We start from the raw sequence: 21,696 nt of genomic DNA on the forward strand, positions 1-21,696 counted from the left end.
TCATGGGTAAACAAACCACTCTTAAGGGCAGGCCCCATGGCCAGCAGAAGACGGTCAGCAGAAAACAACCTTAATGGCATCTTTGGAAGTTCTTTGTCTCATAATCTTGCATCAGGACTTTCCTGTTTCTTTTTCTATTTTCTTCCTTCCTTCCTACCTTCCTTCCTTCCTTCCTCACATCCCCCTTCTATATATCTCCCTTCCTTCTTCCTCTTCCTCTTCCTCCTCCCTCTCCTGCTCTTCCTTCTCTTCCTTCTCCTCTTCCTCTTCCTTCTTTTTTTTTTTTTTCAATTTTTTCTTCCTGACAGGGTTTCTCTGTTAGCTTTGGATCCTGTCCTGGAACTTGCTCTGTAGACCAGGCTGGCCTCGAACTCACAGAGATCCTTCTGCCTCTGCCATCACCACTTGGCTCTTTTTAAAATTTTATAGTTCTTTGCATATCTATTATGGTTTCTAGTTTTGAGTTTTTCTGGGATTTCTGTGTGCACAAGTGTGTATGTCTCTACATGTTTCTTGTGCATTTTTCTCTTTTCCTTCTGTTTGCTTGTTTTTTTTCTTTCCTCTTATTTTATTATTGTTTCTTAGATGCTTGTTTGTTTCCTAATGAGAGACAGAAAGGGCATGGATCCAAATGAGAGGAGGGGTAGAGAATGGGAAAGAGCATGGGGAGGGGGAAGCCATAATTAGAATTAATTGTATGAAAAAAACTATTTTCATTAATACATTTTGGATGTATATAATCTATAAATAGTATTAAAGTGCAGGAGAGAAATAAAAAGATAGAAAAGAGATTTTGGACTTGTCACATGTAATGTAAAGAGGAAAAGGCACACAGAAAACAAATTACAACACAGGATGGGTGTTATAAAATGATAACTGTCTTGACTGGAAGGAGAAAATGCCCATTTCTATGGATTACAGACAAGAAACGGACACATAAAAAGGTCAAGGGACTTCACAGGATTTACATGTCACAAAATTGCCATTTCAGTCACAGAGAGCCCAAGGTTTGGCTCAGCTGTTATGCCACTGGAGGTTCTGTGTGATTCACGTGTGCTATGGAATTATAAGGGGGGGTGTGGTCAAGGAAAAGAATAATTTCTTGTTCTGTGATGATGACCCATTTGCCAATCCCTTGCCTAATGTAAAGAGAAAAATATATTTTCTTTTATGGTTCATTGGTAAAGAACTTACACTCAAAAGTCGTTATGGGCTTATTCCACTCTGATTTGGATCTAGGACTGAGCAGGCCACTTTGCAGACTTACATGAGGTACAGTTTACATCATAGGAATGATGGAAAACCCAAACTAACAGTGCTATAAAGAAATGCTGGTTTCTTCTTTGTAAACACATGGCTAGGCAAAGAGACCAATGAGTGAGGACATCAGGAACCTTCTGTCTTATTGTTTATTGTGTTACGTATTCATACAAGGTCTAGATGACAGCCTGTGAGTACCTGACATCAGGACAGTGGGAAATCTGAAGTGGGAGATAAGAGGCTCTGCTTTCCTAAGGAAGGTTCCCAGACACCACCCTCTGACCCGTCTGCTTGTAAGCCTTCCCTCTTTAGAAGCCTCTTCACTCCAGCTACTAAAATCAAAGATTAAAATATCTATTTTTTAAAAATTCTAGAATAAAACATGCTCAGCTTAGAACCCCCTTTATATGGAACCCATCAAAATGATAATGGAAGAGAGTTAAGAGTCTTGTCTACAGTTCCCAATAAATATTTGTTGATGTGGTAAGAATATACTTTAGTCAATCACTAGCTACATAGTCAATACTTGACTGCATGTTTATTATGTAATTTGCACCACTCTGAAAGGATACTTAATTCTTGGTGATTCTTTATTTACAAAGCTGTACCAAAGGATGGTTATGTAGCTTTATTTAAGGTGAGAGTTAGTAGCCATCATTACTGTCATTAAAAATGCCATGTGTCTCAACAGACTATCATGATTTATATTAGTACCTTATCTGGCATAAAAATTAAAGACCAAAGATAGACGGGGTGACTTGTTTATTTCTCTCTGTATACTGTTTCCTTTAATAAAGCTGTACTAAGGAATAACAAAAGTTGTGATATAATTTTATTTATAAAAGAGCAATCACTGATGCTGGTGAGGACACAAGGTAAGCCAACCATGTTCCTTTCCTCAAATAAGTTATCGAATAGGGCACCCTCTCAGAACACCTTTATGGGAAATGCCATGCAGGGAAAACATAAGAGGGTTCATCAAGATGGTTCAGCAGGTGGAAGAGCTTGTCCCGAAGCCTGATCATCTGAATGTGCTTCCGGGAGCCTGCATAGTGGACAGGGAGAATTGACTCTTACAAGATGTCTTCTGACCTCCACACCTGAATCATGGTGTGTGCCCCCCCATGACAAATGAATAAATAACTGTAATTAAACATCACAAAGAAAAGAACAAGAAGTTACAGATTATCTACTAGGAGAGTCACATGTAGTCCAGAGTGAAAGGTGGAGAGGAGGAAATCTCGTAGGAAGTAGCATGGCGACTGGCAGTCAGCAATGGAAGATGTTTAATGACCACCTCGAATGTTTCCTTAATGCTCAAAGAACTGAGAATCATGGCAACGGATGCTCTGTATCAGCCAGAAAAAGCAGAGGAAAGTCCTCTTCAAAGGCTCCTGCAAGGTGACATCTCTTAGAGTGAATTCTCTACACATAATCGTGACTTGCACTAAATTTCCGGTTTACCTTTTGAAAGGTCACAAAATAAAGTAGGCGGTTTCTACATTCAAATTTAAGACATTGTTTTTATTCAATCGTTTCTACGTCAGCATAGGACATTTCTATATTGCTTTAAATGTATAAATAGTAGATATGCAATAAATAGTAGTTCATCTGCTGCAGATTAGAAACCAAGAGAAGCATTCTAAAACATATTAGATAATGAACTTCTCTTTTTTATTTTACATACGCCACCTCACAAAGGAAAGCCTAAGATCCATTGGCAGTTACATTGAATTGTGGAGTTTTTGTTCCGTGAGATTACTGTGTTTTGGTATGAAGGCTTGAAAAATATCATTATGTACAGATCCTGGCTCAGGTTGGGCTCCTGTTAGGAAAACTAAAATAGAGAAATTCACATCTTCTTCTAAATTTAGTACTTTATCTATTAACCACAGTAATGAGAGTAATAAATTAAGAAGACCTAAGTTTAACAGAATTGTTTAAACGTGAGAATTAAAAAAAAATAGCCTCTATGTTGTGAACTTGCAGCAAAATGATTCAAACTATTGGAGCATTAAGTGCATAATAGAAGCACAAAAACTATGAGCTTATTTGTGCATGAGGGTGAGTTAGATTATTTTTCCAAGAAGCAAAATCAGAAGAAAATGAAGCAATCTATATTAAGTATACCAATGTTAGGCTTAAACAGCTACAATTTTAATTAAATATATCAATTCTGGGAAAGCAGCAGCAACAACATTAAGAATAAACACATGGGGAAAATGTAGCCAATATATGATGTAAAAATATGTTCTTGAAAGCATTAATGGAAAATGGATTCACTTATTCATAAACTCAAAGTTCAGTTATTCTCTTCCTGTGAGTCCTGCACAGTGGTTCTGCGAGGGATGTTTGTTTTGTCCATAAAATGATTGGATGAAAATAGAAAAAAAAAAATGACCCTTCACCCCAGGATCCTCACTTGTTCTGAATTTGTCTAGTTTAAATGGAAAATCCCAAGTTTCCTTCTCCTAGCTATGGTCATAGTACTCACCAGTGGCTAGTGGCAGATATGGACACTAGAAAGAACAGTGTCTCCATAAAGCCACAACATGGATTAATTAATCCACTTCTACCCTCTTTACAGAGCAAGAAGCCTACCTATTCCACTGCACACTAGACACTCTGATGAAGAAAGCAAGCTGACTGGCCACTTCTCCAAATACACCTCTACAAAGAGGTGTTTTCCTGCTGGATACTGTGCTGCATGTTCACAATAAGACGGTTGGCAAGACATCGTTCAAAATTCTAGCTTTGACAGAGTTAACGGGCCACTGAAAAACCCTTAATAAATATCGAGTGCAGTGAACTTAGTTTCACTTTGATAGACTTTCATACTTTGGAGGTAGCTTCTCTTTTCATATTATACCTTCCTATTATCTCCAGACTTAACCCCTAAATTCTTCAGTATAATATGATCTTCCTTTGTTGTTTCTGAACTCTTTCCTTCTTCTTTTGGACTTAGTTTATTTGGTTCTCAATCCTTAAAAAAAAAACTGACTTAAGACCATCCTAAAATATGGGGAAATTCCAAAGTCACCTTTAATAATAAAAATGTAAAATGATTTTTCGTTATATTCTGGGCTCATAAAATATAGGGATCTCTTCTTTATAGACATGATGGCAGATTTACCAATAAAACATTTAAAGCCAGGTCTTGTGGGATGTAGATATTTTTATACTCCTTTTACTATTTAATTATGGCTTAATTATTGAAAGCTTCATGTTACAGAGAAACATCTTTTGGAAACAGTTGAACATGAGCATTACCAGTTTGTGTACCATTATGGATCTTCCCTACGAGTGTCAGAACACAGTCAGGCTAACAATGAAGCATCACCAAGAGATCTTGAATAGCCAGCCTGGATTTGCCATGTCCTATTACCACTCATTATTTTAAAATGCATCACACTGGGGGCACATTTTGCGTGCTGTATGCCGTTCTCCAGCATCTTGAGGTATTTAATGAAGTTGCTTCTAATAATGGGAGAGACATCTCTAGAGTGAAGAAAGTATCTCTTGCTAGACAGTGAGCTTCAACAGAATCATCAGTATCAAAATGAATGTGAACTATCTGCTCTTATGAGTCCCTCTGTTATCCATGAGCTACTAATTCTGAAACTCCAAGAGAAGAGCCCTGTTTACAAAGAGATCTTCATGTGGTTTTTATATAAAGTTTGAGAACCACTGTCACAGACTAGCAGTGAACTATTGGATGATGGACAAATAGAAGATTCTTACCTTCAAGCTCTAGGAAATTTTAACACTTCTTTCCCCCGACTCTACACCATGTTCACCTCCTATCCACCCCCAATCAAAAGGAATTACCAAGAGTTGTCAAAGACTATACAGCCCAAGGGTCTCACATTTTCAGAGCTGATCTCTCACTCCTGCTGCCTGAATTTGAATTGTGATTTTACATCATACAGGTTTAGCAAACACAAATAACTCATCTCTATTTGCACACCTGAATAAAAGGACATTAACAGGAGTGGTTTGAAGGTGTCAGTTAACACACAGAGAAGCTTGAATTCTTTGAGACTAGACAGTTAACATCATGCCATGGGAAATGCATCTCTTTCCATGGCTGTTTCATTAAGTCTATGTTCAGTTGGTTTTGAAAGTTCAAACTCTCTCAGACATAAAAAAAAGTTTTAAATTAATTGCTGCCATGAGAAAATGAAGCTTTCAGAATGAGGCCAGGTGGCTTGGTCCGTGGTCATATTTTCAACACAAGGAGGTTTTCAGCGAGTCTCTGGGGCAGCACAAATGTGTTCAGTGTCTGCTGTGGAAATAAGGGATTCCTTCAGCCCTGTCCAAATAGTAATACCACCAGTTCCCAGAAGATAAACATGAAGAGACAGTCAAACCGTTACTGCAGGCTCCCTTTTCTCCCACTTCTCTGCATTTCTCACATGTAGGTACTTGAGGACAGGCTGCCAGGAAATGTTCTGTATTCTCGAAGAAGGTATTGATGCAGCTGTGTTAAACTGTGCCGTGGGGACAGAAGTGGCACCTATTCATTAAGAGCATTCCCCACAGGGAATTCTGGGAAGCAGGCTCAGCAGCCTCAGCTGAGAGGATTCTGCCTCTCAATATTGAGGAGTACACTTTGCTGCACAGATTTGTAAGCAGCTCTGGCAGACAATAGAGTCCCTCACACATGATTTGACCTTGGAGTGCTGTCTCCTCTAGTCCCACATGCCAGAAACAAACCTATGTGTATCAGAGGGTACCTAGCTGGCTGTGTGATGAGATACCAAGACAGAAACTGGGTAGTGGCCACAAAGAAAATCAAGGTGGATTCTGTGTCCGGAGATTCTGAATTTTGAATGCTTTTTTAATAATAATAAAAAAAAGCTGTTGCTCCTTCTAAGTATTCAGATTTTCTTCATTTCAGTATACTCTGAAATTATGGAGGTTGTCCCATAACAGGGCATTTAAAATCTCATCCTTTGTAAATAAATCCAAAAGTTAATTTAAAAAAGTCTGCTCATGACCAACCTGTATAGCAAGTAAAATGAAAAAAAAATATTCCTTTTCTGTTTAGATTAAAATATATTTATATAATTTCTCCATTCTCACTCCTACCTTCAAATCCTTCACAAACTCCACCTTGCTTTCTCTCAATTCCATGGCCTCTGTTTTGATATAGTATTGCAGCATACATACATGTCTACACATATTTATATATATTCCCAGATGCATCCTGCACAGTCGGCATCATGTTACTTGTTACTTGGTCGGCCATTGGGTAGGGTTTGGGATTCTTGAAGAAATGGGTTCAGGAAGATTGTAAGGGCTAGAGGATCAGACAATTTGCTGCAACACTGTGTCTCCTAGGAATGTCAGAAGCTACACCCAGAAAGTCTCGCCAACATGAAGTATTTTATACAAGGAAGACTTGCTAAACTATCTCATAAGTGTTTAATAGATGCTAAAATTTACATTAAAGCAAGTCCCTATAAATCTTTATATATTATGAACAGCAGCACTGAGGTTATTTTTATGTCTTTGATATTACTATGAGAGTAAAATTACAAATCTTGCCTGTTAGAAAAACACCAGGCTTTTAAATACTGTCTAAGGACATGAATCTTATAGGGAGAGGATACATTTATATTACAAGAGTATGTCTTGGTTTCTACACTCCTGTGGTGTGATTATAGCAAAAGTTTATTAAAACCCTGCAAGAATCTTAATAAAACATTCTTTAAAAAAGTTATTACATTTTAGTATGTGTGTGTGTGTGTGTGTATGTATGTGCTTGTAGTGTGTGTGTGTGTGTGTGTGTGTGTGTGCGTGTGTGTGTGTGTGTGTGTGTGGTGTGTGCCTGCACATGCCAGAGACTGTGGAAGTCAGAGGACAGCTTGCTGGAGTCAGCTCTCTTCTTTTATCCCATGGGTCTAATGGATCTAATTCAGGTCATCAGGACTGGCAGTAAGAACCCTTACCTGCTGAGCTATCTAGCTAGCCCTGCACATTAATGTTTTAATAGTTTAGGAATGAAACATAAATGAGGCAAGAAAACGTGTCACTTGCGATGCTTAGTGTACAGTGTTTAACCAGGAGTCTTCTCCATAAGTAATTTACAGTAAATTATTCATACTTCTCTATTGTTACTTGTGAAAGCAGTTTGCAGTGATTGGGAAGGCAATGCTGGTCATTGGGTTTTTATGAACTTAGGTTCCTCTGTCTGGAAGATGAGCGAGACTTTTTTGATTCATTGTACCATATATACCAGCAATGGGATACCATGTGTAGCTGAACAGAGCGAACCCAGTTGTTTGGGTATTGTTGTAGAATATTATTTTAAGATGTATTATTTTTGTTTATGTTGCGTTCGTTTAACTCTGTGAAGCTGTGTCACCATGCCTGTCTAAAATGCCTGATGGTCTAATAAAGAACCGAATGGCCAACGGCAAGGCAGGAGAAAGGATAGGTGGGGCTGGCAGGCAGAGAGGATAAAGAGAAGGAAAAATAGAAGGGAGAAGGAAAGCAGTGTCTAGGAGCCAGAGAAGGAGGAGGACTCCAGGGGCCAGCCACCCAAGCTACACAGCAAGCCACAGAGTAAGAGTAAGATTTATAGAAGTAAGAGAATAAGAAAGCTGGGAGTCAAAAGTTAGATGAGTTAATTGAAGTTAAAAAAAAAAAAGCTGGCTAGCAACAAACCAAGCTAAGGTTGAGTATTTATAATTAATAATAAGCCTCTGTGTGTGATTTATTTGGGAGCTGGGTGGTGTGCCCCCCAAAAGAGTAAAAACCCCTAACAACAAGGTATTGTTAGAATCCTTGAATGTTGTTGTATGCTTGCCATGGGAAATAAAGAACCTACCTTTTATGTTCCATATTTCCTATTCTTTCAGTGTTCAGTCATATGAATCTATTAACTATTTTTTTGTACGGTGTTATGGAAATGGATTTAAAATAGATGAAAATCTACGATCAGATGAGTGCAGTACAAGAGAGAAATGGACAAGTGACTATGAAGGTATGGAAATGAATTTGATGAGTAGACTGTTTGTGTAGAACTCTCAGTCCCACTGTTAAAACAACTCCTAAAAAAGAAAAGGAAGGAAAAGAAAGACAGAAAGAAAGAAAGAAAAAAGAGAGAAAGGAAGGAAGGAAGGAAGGAAGAAGGAAGGAAGGAAGTAAAAGAAAGAAAGCAAAAAGAGAGAAAGGAAGGAAGGAAGGAAGAGAAATAAGTGCCATGAATATTGCTCTGTATACATAAAATGCTCATTGACCAGTAGCCAGGCAGGAAGTATAGGCAGGAAAAGCAGAGAAGAGAATTCTGGGAACAGGAAGGCCGAGTCAGGAGATGCTGCTGCTGCCACCATGAGTACCAACTTGTAAGATACTGGGAAGCCACGAGCCATGTGGCAAGATACAGATTTATAGAAATGGGTTAATTTAAGATGTAAGAACTAGATAGCTAGAAGCCTGAGCCATTAGGCCAAACAGTTTAAATAATATAAGAGTCTATGTGTTTATTTTATAAGTGGGCTGTGGGACTGCCAGAGCTTGGTAGGAGCTGGAGAGAAGCTCTCTAGCTACAAATAAGTAACCTCCCCTGTGTATAATTTGCAACCAGGAAATGTGTAACATAATGCCATAAATTAACTGTCAGTAGTACTTGAATTGCAGAAGTCAGGTAATTTCCTTTGGGATATTGTCTTTTTTATTAATACAGAAGAACCTAGAGTCACTTTGGAGCATTAACTTCCATTGCTAACACAGAACATCAGGTTATTTGTCGATACTGAAGTGAAACCGTTCCATGACTAATTCCAGAGCCCCGAATTATGCACTGGTACTAAAGCTAAGTGCACTCCCAGAGCACTCTGCAAGGCTCTTGGTAATTTACCGACTGTTCCCTGAAAGGTGCATTTCTCCTCTCTTCCTTTCCTACTTTATTTCACTGCTCTTTCCTCCCCCAACTCACAGTCACCACACTGTTATTCCAAGGGCACATACCCAGGACAGATCCTCACACTCAAGCAAACTTATTGTTGTTGCTTGTTTTTTAATTTACCCTTTACCATAACCAAGGCAGAAACCAACCCAACAAAACAAATGAATAACAACAACAAAACCCCATGCTTTCTAGGCTGATGAGGCAATTTTTCCAACACAGTCTGAAGATGACACACAATTGGTCTGAGGAACACCTCAGAAGGTTTTGTTTTCACCAAACAACACATAATCCTAAATGCATTGAAATATAGGACGTATCTTTTTGTACACTTACATATAGTGTGATTCAAAGGAAAGTGTCATATGAAGGTCAGAGCCAAATCTTCTGAAAGTAAAATGGATTATTTTGCCACAAAAAAAAAGATCCAGTCTACTTTAATCAGTGTTAAAATACTACTACCAAGACAGAGACAGGTAAGTAGTAAATTAGCTTTCAAATGAAGGTTTAAATATTATACTATATTATCCCCCATCAGGCATATCAACATGTAATAATTTAGTTATGTAGTGACTAGGGTAATGAGATTTCCCTTGCATTTCACAATTGCACCTATGAAATTTTAAGGTTTAATTAAAAAAAAAAGTACTACTAAAATAAGCTGCATAGGATAAAATACTGTGATTGTGCTATAAGTTACTGAACTCTACAAGTTCAAATACCCTGTCCTGTTAGTTTTGTTTCTTCCTTTTGTTTTTCCATGTCCATACCAGAGTCTAACCCCTGACTTCCCACAAGTGTACTACAGATTGAATCCAGGACATAGGCAAGCACTCTAGCACTGATTATAAGGCCAGCTTCTTCTTACGCTGAGTCTTCTGCGCTGGCCTTGAAGACAGCAGCCTATATCTCCAAGCCTGGCTGACTCAGAACATCTCAAATGTAAGTACCACTTTGCTTTGCGTTAGCAACAAGTATAGCATGCCAGAGCACCTGAGTGTTTAGTGAATGCTTGTTAACAGTCTGCACACATGAATAGCTAGAAGTTCAGTATACATACAGGGACCCAAAAATCACCTCAGAAAGAAAAAGAAGGGAAATGGAACACTATTACATAGTCCTATAAAAAATACAGAAATGGAAAATAGATCCCTAAAAATACATGACAAGTAGTCAGCCGCCCCAAATCTATTTAGTTAGCAAGGCATTCAAAGGTTTAATAGAAACCTTTAAATTTTTAAATGAAGTAATTTAAGACATACGGATATGTGCGAAATTCCTATTTATACTACATTATTCAGAAATAACAATTCAAATCTTAGAGTGCTAGTGATGTGAAGTATGATGTAGCTGCAGTTTAATAGTGGAAAAGAAAATAAGTGAAGATTGAAAGGTCAGAAAAATTTGTAAAAATAAAATAAAAATTTGCTGAGCTACATTTACTATAACCTATCCTTTAAATCAGAACCAGTTATGAACATCGTGGTGCCAACAATAAATGCTCAGCATGTAAATTTATACTGACAATTTTGATTTCCATTTTATCAAATTAAAGAAGAAAATTAAATTGCATACTAAAATTAGTAAATTATGTCATACACCTGAGAAATTAAGAGAACAGCACACTTATTATAAGTGGATTTAACAAAGTACTCAGAATCTTCATTTCAAAGACTGAATATAAATAAAAGAATCAAAAAGCAGGAGAACTTAATAATGAATTCTTCAACACAGAGAATTTAGTACCTAATAAGAGTCAGTCTTTTAATTATGAGTATTAGCTAAGTGATAAAGGACTTCTCTTTAGAAAAATAACATGAAATAAGATAGTCTTAAAGAATACAACAAGAAAATGTGTGCCAGAATATAAACAATCTCTGAGTATTAAATAAGAGTGAAGGGGTTTCAGTTTCCACTCACTGTGTACATGTGATCTTCTTTCACAAAACATGCTATATTTGCCGTTGCTTATTTCTCCTGAGTTCATTATGATCTTCACATGAAAAGTAAACTGACAATCATATACCATCGCCTTCATGGTCATTAACACTAGTCCTCTTAGAAGTATGAAAAACCTTTAACTATTCTGTTCCAGGTGGCCAAATCATATTTAATGTAAAATTTCTGAGCTAATTATTTTCTTGTTCCATGGAATTATTTCTTCCTTGGGACAAAGGATGCATAAATATCTTACTTTGAAGGAAAGATTGATGGGTTGTGTTAAGTACACCAGAAACTGGCCCCAAAATGAAACGAACTATCTGTCCATAAAAATGATAGTACATTTAAGGTTGTCCAAAGGAAGCAACATTCTACTCTTCAAATACGTGCTCAGCCATGCTCCTTGTCACTTTATTCACAATAGGTAGGAAATTGGAAAAAACAGAAACAAAAACCACTTAAATATTCTTCAAATAGGCAATACAAAATGAATGAGAGGTACATATACACGAATCTGCTGATGTTATAGATGTAGCATTTCTATAATCTGGTACTTTTTGTACAGATGTAGCTACATATTGAAAAAGTCCAAGTATAACTTATGTGTTGATTTCTGTAAATGCATGCCAACATAACTTCATAATCAAAATATGAACATTTTAAAAATTCTATAGTGCTGTGAAGATAAAGCCAATATATCTAGTATACATATGATTTCCTAAGAGACCCCAAAGAAAGACACTGGAAACAATTTTGGCTTAGTTTTGAAGTAGGAAAGTGTTTACTCAGCCACACATCAATTTTACTGTTATTAATGCATGTAGATAAAACTTCAAATATGTTATACTTAATAGAATAACATAACATATTCCATGTTTCTCTGATTCAAACCATGGAGTAAGGAAAAGCTACATAATACAGTTCTTTCAAGGACTTCATTGTTGAGTAATATTTGTATACTGGGAGATGTATTACTGTGATTGGTGCAATAAAAAGCTGAAAAGCCAATAACTAGGTAGGAAGAGTAGATGATTGAGATACAAAGGAGATCCAGCAGCAGAACAATCAGGGAGTCAAACATTCACAATGATACAAAGGTAAAAAGTATGTGGTAGAACATAAACTAATAGAAACAGGTTAATTTAAATTATAAGAATTAGTGGGATAAGCCTAAGCTAAAGACCAAGCTTTCCTAATTAAAATAAGTCTGTGTGTCATTGAGAGCTGGCATTGGATGAAAAGCTTACCACATTTGGTGCTCCAACTCACGGCAAGACCACAGGGACAGAGAAGTCATGCCAGTCTGTGCTTGGGCCTCTCTGCTTGTGGAGACTCCAGAAAGTGAGCTCAGCAACTTCACAGAGCTGGAGCAGTAAATGCAGCTCCTGCTGGTACCTCGAGCATGAGGCTAGGTTCTCATGGAACCTAGGATGGGGGAGAACCAGCCGCCAGTACTATAAGCTAGCCACACAGCACAGGGCCTGGCAGGTGAAGGCTTGGCTCACACTGTCAGAGAATGCTGCAGGCACTTAGTAAAGTTAGGTCCAGACTGAGAAAACCTCTGAACAGAGAGAATGTGCTTAAAAATGTGCTTAGATGCTAAAGAAAGGAAAGGAAATGGGTATAAACAGTCATTAAAATAATAATAGTCTTTAAAGAAAGAGTAACATAATTCCATCACCCCCCCCCCCACACACACACACACAAAAAAAATTAAGCCACATAAGGATGGAAAATACACAGGGACCCTGGATCCTGTCTGGTGCTTTGTTGACTTTGAATTTTTTAAATGCTAGTGAACAAAAAACTGGCAGCTGCTGAGAGCTATTGGATTGGAGGGGGGGACTTCTGAATTAAACCAGTCTACGTACTTTCAGGAAGTTTTAACTTTAAAATGGATGTCAGAAAATATGTTGCGTTGAGAGAGAGGTTATGACTTTGTTCTCACGGAAAATGAAAAGCCATGGATTTCTTCAAAATTAACAAAGGTCAGATTTGATGGGGAGAGACCTCCTGAGGATCTTAGCTGCAGCTGTGAGGGAGGAAGCCAGGAAAGATGACAGGACACGTGATGTGCATGCTGATCCTCCTGCGTGGGAACAGCTCTGAGACTAGATGAGGCATGATAAACATTATTGGCTATAGAGTCTTCGTTACTTATTATTACATGGTATCCTTTCATAAGGATTGGGTAGATGTTTGGTTATAAAGTCCAAACAGACTTATAAAGTTAACAGATGCCTTTTACCTGTTCAAACATAAGCAAACTTTTGCACACTACATATTCCATACTTGTGTTAATAGAGATATATATTTTACTTTTAAAAGTGTGTGTGTTTTCAGAAAAAAAAGGACCAGACACCAATAAAGACAAGCAGCCCAGATGATTCAGCCACTCAGAATGCCTTTGCTGCAGTTTCCTTAAAATTCTACATTCAGAACAACTTCAAAGCTGCTAATTGAGATGATCCAGCCTCATAGACAGCAGCAGTCAGGACTTCAGATAAGCCTTGCATTTTCCCATCACACAGAGACTAAACAAAAAATAATACAGCTAACTCCTAGGAGTTGACCATTATTTCAATTTTCTCAGGGTTCCTTAGAGATGCTGTCGCTCCCAGGCAACAGGAAGTAGTCTAAAAAATATGATGCCCACATTCGCAAGAGGTGGGGTGGTTGTTTTTGGTCATTCAATGGTTATGGATGTTTATCATCATTTAGGGAGTTGGTTACAAGCTGTTATTGGTCATGGCCAGGGAGAAAGCTGAGCAAAGGAGATTAGATTCAGGGATCTTGTTCTGAAAAGAAAAAGGGGGGCATATAGTATAGAAATTATAGGATAAAAGGGTGTTGAGTCCCCAACCTAAAGAAGGAAATACCTATGAAGATACAAGCTTACAGAACACCAAAAATACTAGACCCCTCCCCACAAAAGTCTCCTCACCATGTAACAATCAAACCACTAAACATACAGGGTAAAGAAATATTAAGAGCAGCAAAGGAAAAAGGCCAAGTGACTTATAAAGGCAAACCCATCAGAATAACAACTGACTTCTCAATGTAGACTCTGAAAGCCAGAAGGTCATGAACAGATATTATGCAGACATTAAAAGACCATGAATGCCAGCCCAAACTACTATATCCAGTAATACTTTCAATCACCATAGACCGAGTACACAAGATATTTCAAGACAAAACAAGATTTAAATAATACCTATCCCCAAATCAGCCCTACAGAGAGCAGTACAAGGAAAACTCCAACCTAAGGAAATTAGATGCACCCACAAAACACAGGCAATAAATAACCCCACAGCAGCATATCCCAAAGAAGGGAAATATACACACACTACCACCAAAATATAACAGAAATGAACAATCACTGGTCATTAATATCCCTTAATATCAATAGACCCAATTTGCCTATAAAAAGACACAAGCTAGCAGAATGGATATGAAAACAGGATCCACCCTTCTGCTGCATACAAGAAACACACCTCAACTTCAAAATCAGACATAACCTCAGAGTAAAAGGCTGGGAAAAGACTTTCCAATCAAAGGGACTTAAGAAGCAAGCTGTTGTAGCTATTCTAATATCTAACAAATAGACTTCAACTAAAATAAATCAAAAGAGACTGGGAAGGACATTACACATTCATCACAGGAAAAATCTACCAAGATGAAGTCTCAATTCTGAACATTTATGCCCTACATACAAGGGCACCCACATATGTAAAAAAAAATACTAAAGCATAAATTGCACACCAAGTAGTAGAATATTATTTTAAGGTGTGATACTTTATGTTGCATTTGTTTAACACTGTGAAGCTGTGTTACTGTGCCTGTGTAAAAACATGAATGTCTAATAAAGAACTGGCCAATAGCAATGCGGTACAAAAGATAGGCAGGACTGGCAGGCAGAGAGAATATATAGAGAGAAAAATCTGGGAGGGAATAAAAAGAGCTAGGAGCCAAAGAAGGAGAAGGACTACAGGGGCCAGTCACCCAGCTACACAGTGATCTTACTCAGAGTAAGAGTAAGATTTACAGACGTTAGAGAATGGGAAAAGCCCAGCGGCAAAAGGTAGTCAGAATAAATTAAGGAAAGTGGGCAAGAAACTAAGCCAAGCTAAGGCCAGACATTGAAAATTAAGAATAAGCCTCCATGTCTGATTTATTTGGGAGCTGGATGGCAGGACCCACAAAAGAGTAAAACACCACAGAGAAACTTCTGTAAGGCAAAGGACATGGTCAATAAGACAAAATGACAGCTTGCAGAATGGGAAAAGATCTTCACCAACCCCCACATCTGAAATAGGGCTGATCTCCAAAATATATAAAGAACTCAAGAAACTAGACAGCAAAATACCAAACAATCCAATTAAATAATGGGCTACAGAGCTAAACAGAGAATTCTCAATGGAAGAATCTTAAATGGCAGAAAGACACTTAAGGAATTGCTCAACATGCTTAGTCATCAGGGAAATACAAATGAAACAACTCTGAGTTATCATCTTATACCTGTCAGAATGGCTATGATCAAAAACACTGATGACAGCTTATGTTGAAGAGGATATGGAACAAGGGGAACACTCCTCCACTGTTGATGGGAGTGCAAACCTGTACAGCCCTTTTGGAAATCAGTATGGCAGTTTTTCAGGAAATTTGGAATCAATCTACCTCAAGACCCAATGATACCACTCTTGGGCATATACCCAAGGAATGCTCAATGATACCACAGGGACACTTGCTCAACCATGTTCATAGCAGCATTATTCGTAATAGTCAGAACCTGGAAACAACCTGGATGCCCCCCAACTGAAGAATGGATAAAGAAAATGTGGTACATATACACAATGGAGTAATACTCAGCAGTAAAAACCAGTGACATCATGAAATTTGAAGGCAAATGGGTAAAACTAGACAATATTAGCATTCTGAGTGATGTAACCCATACTCAAAATGACCAACATGGTATGTACTCACTCATAAGTGGATACTAGATGTAATGCAAAGGATAATCAGACTACAAACCACAGCTCCAGAGAAGCTAGGTAACAGGGAAGACCCTAAGAATTGCTGGATTGCCCTGGGAAGGGGAAACAGATGAGATCACCATGAGTAAACTGAGGGTGCAATAGAAGGTAAGGGGTGGGGGATGAAAACATAAGGGAATGGGATGGTTGAGCTGGAACAGGGAGGGAGTGGGTGAGCAATGAAGGAGATACCTTGATAGAGGGAGACATCTTGGGGATAGGGAGAAACCTGATGCTAGGGAAGTTCCCAGGAATCCACAAGGATTACCCCAGTTTAGACTACTAGCAATAATGGAGAGGGTGCCTGAGCTAGCTTATGCTGGTAATCAGATTGGTGGTTACCCTAACTGTCATCATAGAGCCTTTATCCAGTCACTGAAGGAAGCAGATGCAGAGATTCTCAGCCAAGCACTAGGCCAAGCTCCAGGAGTCCAGTCAAAGAGAGGGAAGAGGAATTTTATGAGCAATGGGGTCAAGAGCATGATGGGGAAGCCTGCAGAGACAATTGAACCAAGTTAGTGGGAACTCATGAACTTTAGACCAACAGCTGTGGAGCCTCCATGAGACTGAACTAGGCCCTCTGCATAAACAAAGCAGTTGTGTAGCTTGATATGCTTAAGGGACCCCCTAGCAGTAGGATCAGGACTCATCCCTGGTGCATGAGCTGGCTTTTTGGAGTCCATTACCTATAGTGGGACACCTTGCAGAGCCTTGATGTAGAGGAGGGGCTTGGACCTGCCTCAACTGAATATACCAAGCTCTGCTTACTCCCCATGGGAGGTCTTACCTTTTTGAAGGAGAGAATAGGGGATGGGTTAGGGAAGAAGGCTGGGCTGGGCTGGGGGGGGGGAGGGAAGAGAGGAGGATCAGTGGTTGGTATGTAAAATGAATAAAAAATTTCTTAATAAAAATGTTGTTGAGTCTACTTTTGAACTAAAAAGCAACTACTAGTCTTAAATATTTTATATTATATTGATATAAATTAAAGGTTATTTTTGCTTTAACATACTATAAATATATTTCTACTCTTGTTTAAGGTATTGTACCTATGCAGCTCATTTAAAATGTAATGTATAATTAAGAAATACAGGTTAATAGTTAGTCATCTATAGTAGTCAAACTTATTGTCATGTTAGGAATGTTTTCAATGTTAAACAGAGATATATTTTAGATAGACAGGTTGTCTTCAAACACTTCTGAGATCTACAGAATTTGTCTTTTAAGATGTTTTAATAACATAAGGTTTTTCATGACAGTGAGACACATCTGCTCCTGGCAGCACCAATCTTCTTCAAAAAAAGGATGGTGGGCAAAGAAGAAACTCCATATGGAGTTTGCTTTTATTATGGCAAAGTTAGCCAGTAGGCAAGAATCTGCCCTTGCCTTGACTGCTGACAGTATGCTGTAAAAACAGGACAAACAGGACAAAAAAGAAAGCAACTCCCAAACTTTTCTAAGAGAAGGTAGGACAGTCCTTCAAAATTCCTGCTTCACAGAAACATCTGTCAGATATTCTAGGAGCTTAGGCTGAAGATGGATACCCCAGTAATACAGAGAAACCTTGGGGGTGTTTTCCAGGCAGGCAGATAGATGTATCTGTCATTTCTTAGTTTTGGAAGTTGCTTGCTTTGTACTTCCTGTTTATTCGGGCAATATTATATCCCTCTCAGATCTCTGATGGGGTTGAAGTCTAGAGAGTTATTGTTTTACAAATTTTCTTGTTACCAAAATAAAAATCAATTATATAAGAGATGTAAAGTTTATAAAGTTAAAAAACATAAAAGCTTAAGTTATTTACCTAAAAAGATGTTTTAAGGTGTAAAAGGATATTTTTAGTATGATAATACAAGTTATGATAGAAAGGGATTTAGGTATAAAACTCTGGACTCACTAAGCTAGGATAGATAACAATATTTTCTCCAAATTTGCCAAATATATATGGATATTATGAATGTGATTCTTACTTGATAATTGTCCTTATTGTATATAGTTTTACTATGTTAGAGTTAAAACTTTCCCTTTTCATTTAGACAAAAAAGGAGGAAATGTTGCCAAATATTTGTTTACACTGTGAAGATGTCTTTTCCAAGGTGCCTTCTGATTGGTTTACTAAAGAGCTGAATGGCCAATACCTAGGCAGGAATAGGTTAGGTGGAACTTTTGGAGACAGAGAGGACTCTGAAAAGAGAAAGGCAGAGGTGCCAGGAGACATGGAGAGGAAATAGGAGTTACAAGATGTAAGAAAGGTAATGCCATGTGATAGAATGTAGATTCAGATAAATGGATTATATTATAAGAGCTAGTTAGGAATAAACCTAAGTATAGGCTGAGCTTTCATATTAGTAAGAAGTCTCCATGTCATTATTTGGGAGCTAGCTGGTGGCACAGAGACTCATTACATTTAATTCTAACAGAATAAGGTACAAACCTTTTAGAATGACCCTAGTGCATTTGCAATCTCTCACAGCAGATTTGAACCCATTTCTCCAGTAACTCTTCATGTCCCGATTTTCTATATGATGTTTGCTAGATTCCCATGTAGCAGCTTTGAATATGCTCTTTTCTGAGAATCTAGATCAGTGGAAGCTATCTTCCAAAACTGCCTTATATATAAATTTCCTAACCCATGAAGTTTCAACAGGAGTGCTCTGACCCCTCAGTACACTGGATTTTTTTCACATTTGGCATGTGCTGTTAATGATTTGGTAAACTGTAGTTATATTAAGGTATCACAAGAACAGAGGTATAATATTTCACAGAAATCAGTTTTGATCATCTTTTCAGTCTCTCAAATACACCTATTTTATGCTTTTACTTGAGTGCTCAGGAAGCTTGAATGTATACAATATGAGATGTCAGCTTTGCTATGATATTTCTTCTCTGGCAAAGCTCTTAATATACCAATACATTGTTGTAGTCTCCTGTTTTAAAATTAGCTGGTGGATGAGAATAAAAGCCACCACGAATCTCAGGGAATCCTGTTTGAAGAAAGGAAGGAAGGATTGTAGGAGCCAGAGGGGTCAAAGACACCACAAAAAAACCCACAGAACCTGGCAATGGTGGCACATGCCTTTAATTCCAGCAATCAGGAGGAAGAGGCAGGTGTATCTCTGTGAGTTTGAGGCCAGATCTTCTACAGAGAGGTCCAGGATAGGCTCCAAAGCTACACAGAGAAAAACCCTGTATCACCCCCCCCCCAAAAAAAAAAGACAGAAAGAAAGGAACGAAAACCCACAAAATTGACTAACCTGGGCTCATAGAGGCTCACAGAGACTGAAACTATAACCAGAGAACCTCCATGGACCAGCCTAGGCATTCTGTATATTTTATAGTTGTGTAGCTTGCTCCTATTGTGGGGCTCCTAACAGTGGGAGCAGGGACTGTCTCTGACTCTTTTGCTGGCTTTTGTGATCCTATTCCTCATACTGAGTTAGTTGCCTTGTCTGACCTTAATATACCGGAGGGGAGGTGCTTAGTCATACTGCAACTCGATATGCCGTGTTTTGTTGTTGTTCATGGGAGGCCTGCCCCTTTCTGAATATAAACAGAGGTAGAGTGGATGTGTGGGTGGGGACTTGGAGGAGAGGAAACTATAGTCCGGATGCAAAATAAATAAATAAGTAAATAAATAAATAAATAAATAAATAAATAAATAAATAAATAAATAGAAAAATTACAGATACTCTTGAAGAGTTATAAAATGTTTTGTAATTCATTCTATAATATTATTAGCTACTTATAAAGTAATTACACACCTACTTCAAATATTTCTGTAATTTGAAGATTACCATGTGATCATATTGTTTTACTCTTTAGACTATGAAGCTTTCCAAATCCTTTCCAATGTTTTACAGAATAGATATGTAATAAAGCCCCTCAGAATGCTTAAAAAATTCTCTATTTATAAAAAGAGGGCGCCGCACACAGTTGGATATTATCATGACCCGTTGTACATTTTATATTTGCATATGGGAAATTATTTCTCACAAAGAATATATAGATGAAATTGTTACTGTTTTGTTTCATAATCTGCTGCTAAATGTTAACACTGTATAAATGAACATGTGCAAATGATGATAAGATCTCTTTCTTTCAATATAACTTAAAACAGTGTATTTAAGTCTGAGAATGCTCCCATCTTAATGCTGTGTTCACATTTTCAGAGAAATGTGCCTGTTCCCCACATTTTTAGATCTTGCAGCCAGTGTCATCATAGATTAAACCAGACTTTGAACATGAGAAAGAATCACACCAAATTCTGTCTAATCTACTCCCATAAATGATTGTGATCATTTGGGGGGCAGCTCTGTCCCACCCCTCTGTTACCTGAATCCATGGCCACCTGTCATTCTCAGCAGCTGTCCAGGCGTTTATAAGTCCCTTCTTATTCAGCCGAGCATAGTAGGGATACCACTTCTGGAGTCCAAAAAGAGCTCGGTGGGTAGACGAAGCCGTGATCTGCTGATTGGATATGATCCCGCCTTCGATTCCCAATGGCCCGGAGCATTCTGGAAAGAAGTCATGAAAAACATGTATGTGTATCAAAATGGAAAGAATGACAGACTTTATGACAATGGCATTTAATGGGATTAAATTGTACCAGATACCGTTTCAGTCCTGCCCAGCTGGCGGATCTGTTACTGATCACTACAATAGCAAACAGTGACTGGTCAACTATGCCACTCTCTGCTCCCTGTGTTTGAAAGTGGCTTCTCAAAACCTCGCCTTCTATATCACGATTTAGCTTTGTGCAGATGTATTGTCTTACACTGAGAGCTGTATTACCCAAAGCCACTTCTTTAAAAAAAAAAAGGCCTATATTCTGTCCATGAGACAGAATTAAATCCTATTTCACATTTCATATTCACAAAGATGAGCCGTACTCAGGAGTCTTTAGTCCTTAAGAAAATTTTTTGATAATTTATTTCTTGACAAGAAACATAGGAATTTTGAATTAAAATTAATGTAATGCTAATGTTTTTCACTCCTATAAACTTTCAAACTTGAATTTTATATTAATCAGTTATGCTTTTATAAAAATCTCAGTATATATTTTGTTGAAATTATAACAATAGTTATCTGTGACATCTATATTACAGAAACAGTATAGTTCAAATATTTTTATTGAAAACACATAACTATGAACCAGCATTTATAACATTTTTCATAATTATAGTATGTGATGAACTTAAAATGTTATCTCAAATATTTTAATTGAAATTTTACAATTCTGCATATTTAGTTTGTATGCTTAAAATGTAAGTACCTATGAATTTCCTACAAATGTGTAACCTGGAACCTTAAAGCATTATTTGTAAAAAGTTTACATTGCTAAGATTAAAGCATAGATTAAGATCAGATGTTGTTATATATCAACTGTATTTCATTCTTGAAATTGGCAGTGCAAGTGAAGTTATATAGAGCTATGTTACAAATATTCATTATACAGTTCATAAAATATCATTAATTTTAAATTTAGTCTTAAAGGTTCAATACCAGTAAAGTAATATAGCAAAATCTAGTACCTGACTTTTAAATTTCAGTAAC

At 37.6% G+C, this 21,696-nt stretch overlaps 1 protein-coding gene across 2 annotated transcripts in view; it reads right to left on the reverse strand.

Annotated features, from left to right (window-relative positions):
• Edil3 (EGF like repeats and discoidin domains 3) overlaps positions 1 to 21,696 on the reverse strand; it is a 448,869-nt gene that overhangs the window by 132,892 nt on the left and 294,281 nt on the right. For both annotated transcript variants that reach the window (XM_028854156.2, XM_028854155.2), the window contains one exon: positions 20,476 to 20,657. In XM_028854156.2, coding sequence (XP_028709989.1) covers positions 20,476 to 20,657 — 182 coding nt within the window. The remainder of the gene's footprint in view (positions 1 to 20,475; positions 20,658 to 21,696) is intronic.

This window comes from Peromyscus leucopus, chromosome 11 (genome assembly GCF_004664715.2).
Source record: "Peromyscus leucopus breed LL Stock chromosome 11, UCI_PerLeu_2.1, whole genome shotgun sequence".
Taxonomy (NCBI): Eukaryota; Metazoa; Chordata; class Mammalia; order Rodentia; family Cricetidae; genus Peromyscus; species Peromyscus leucopus.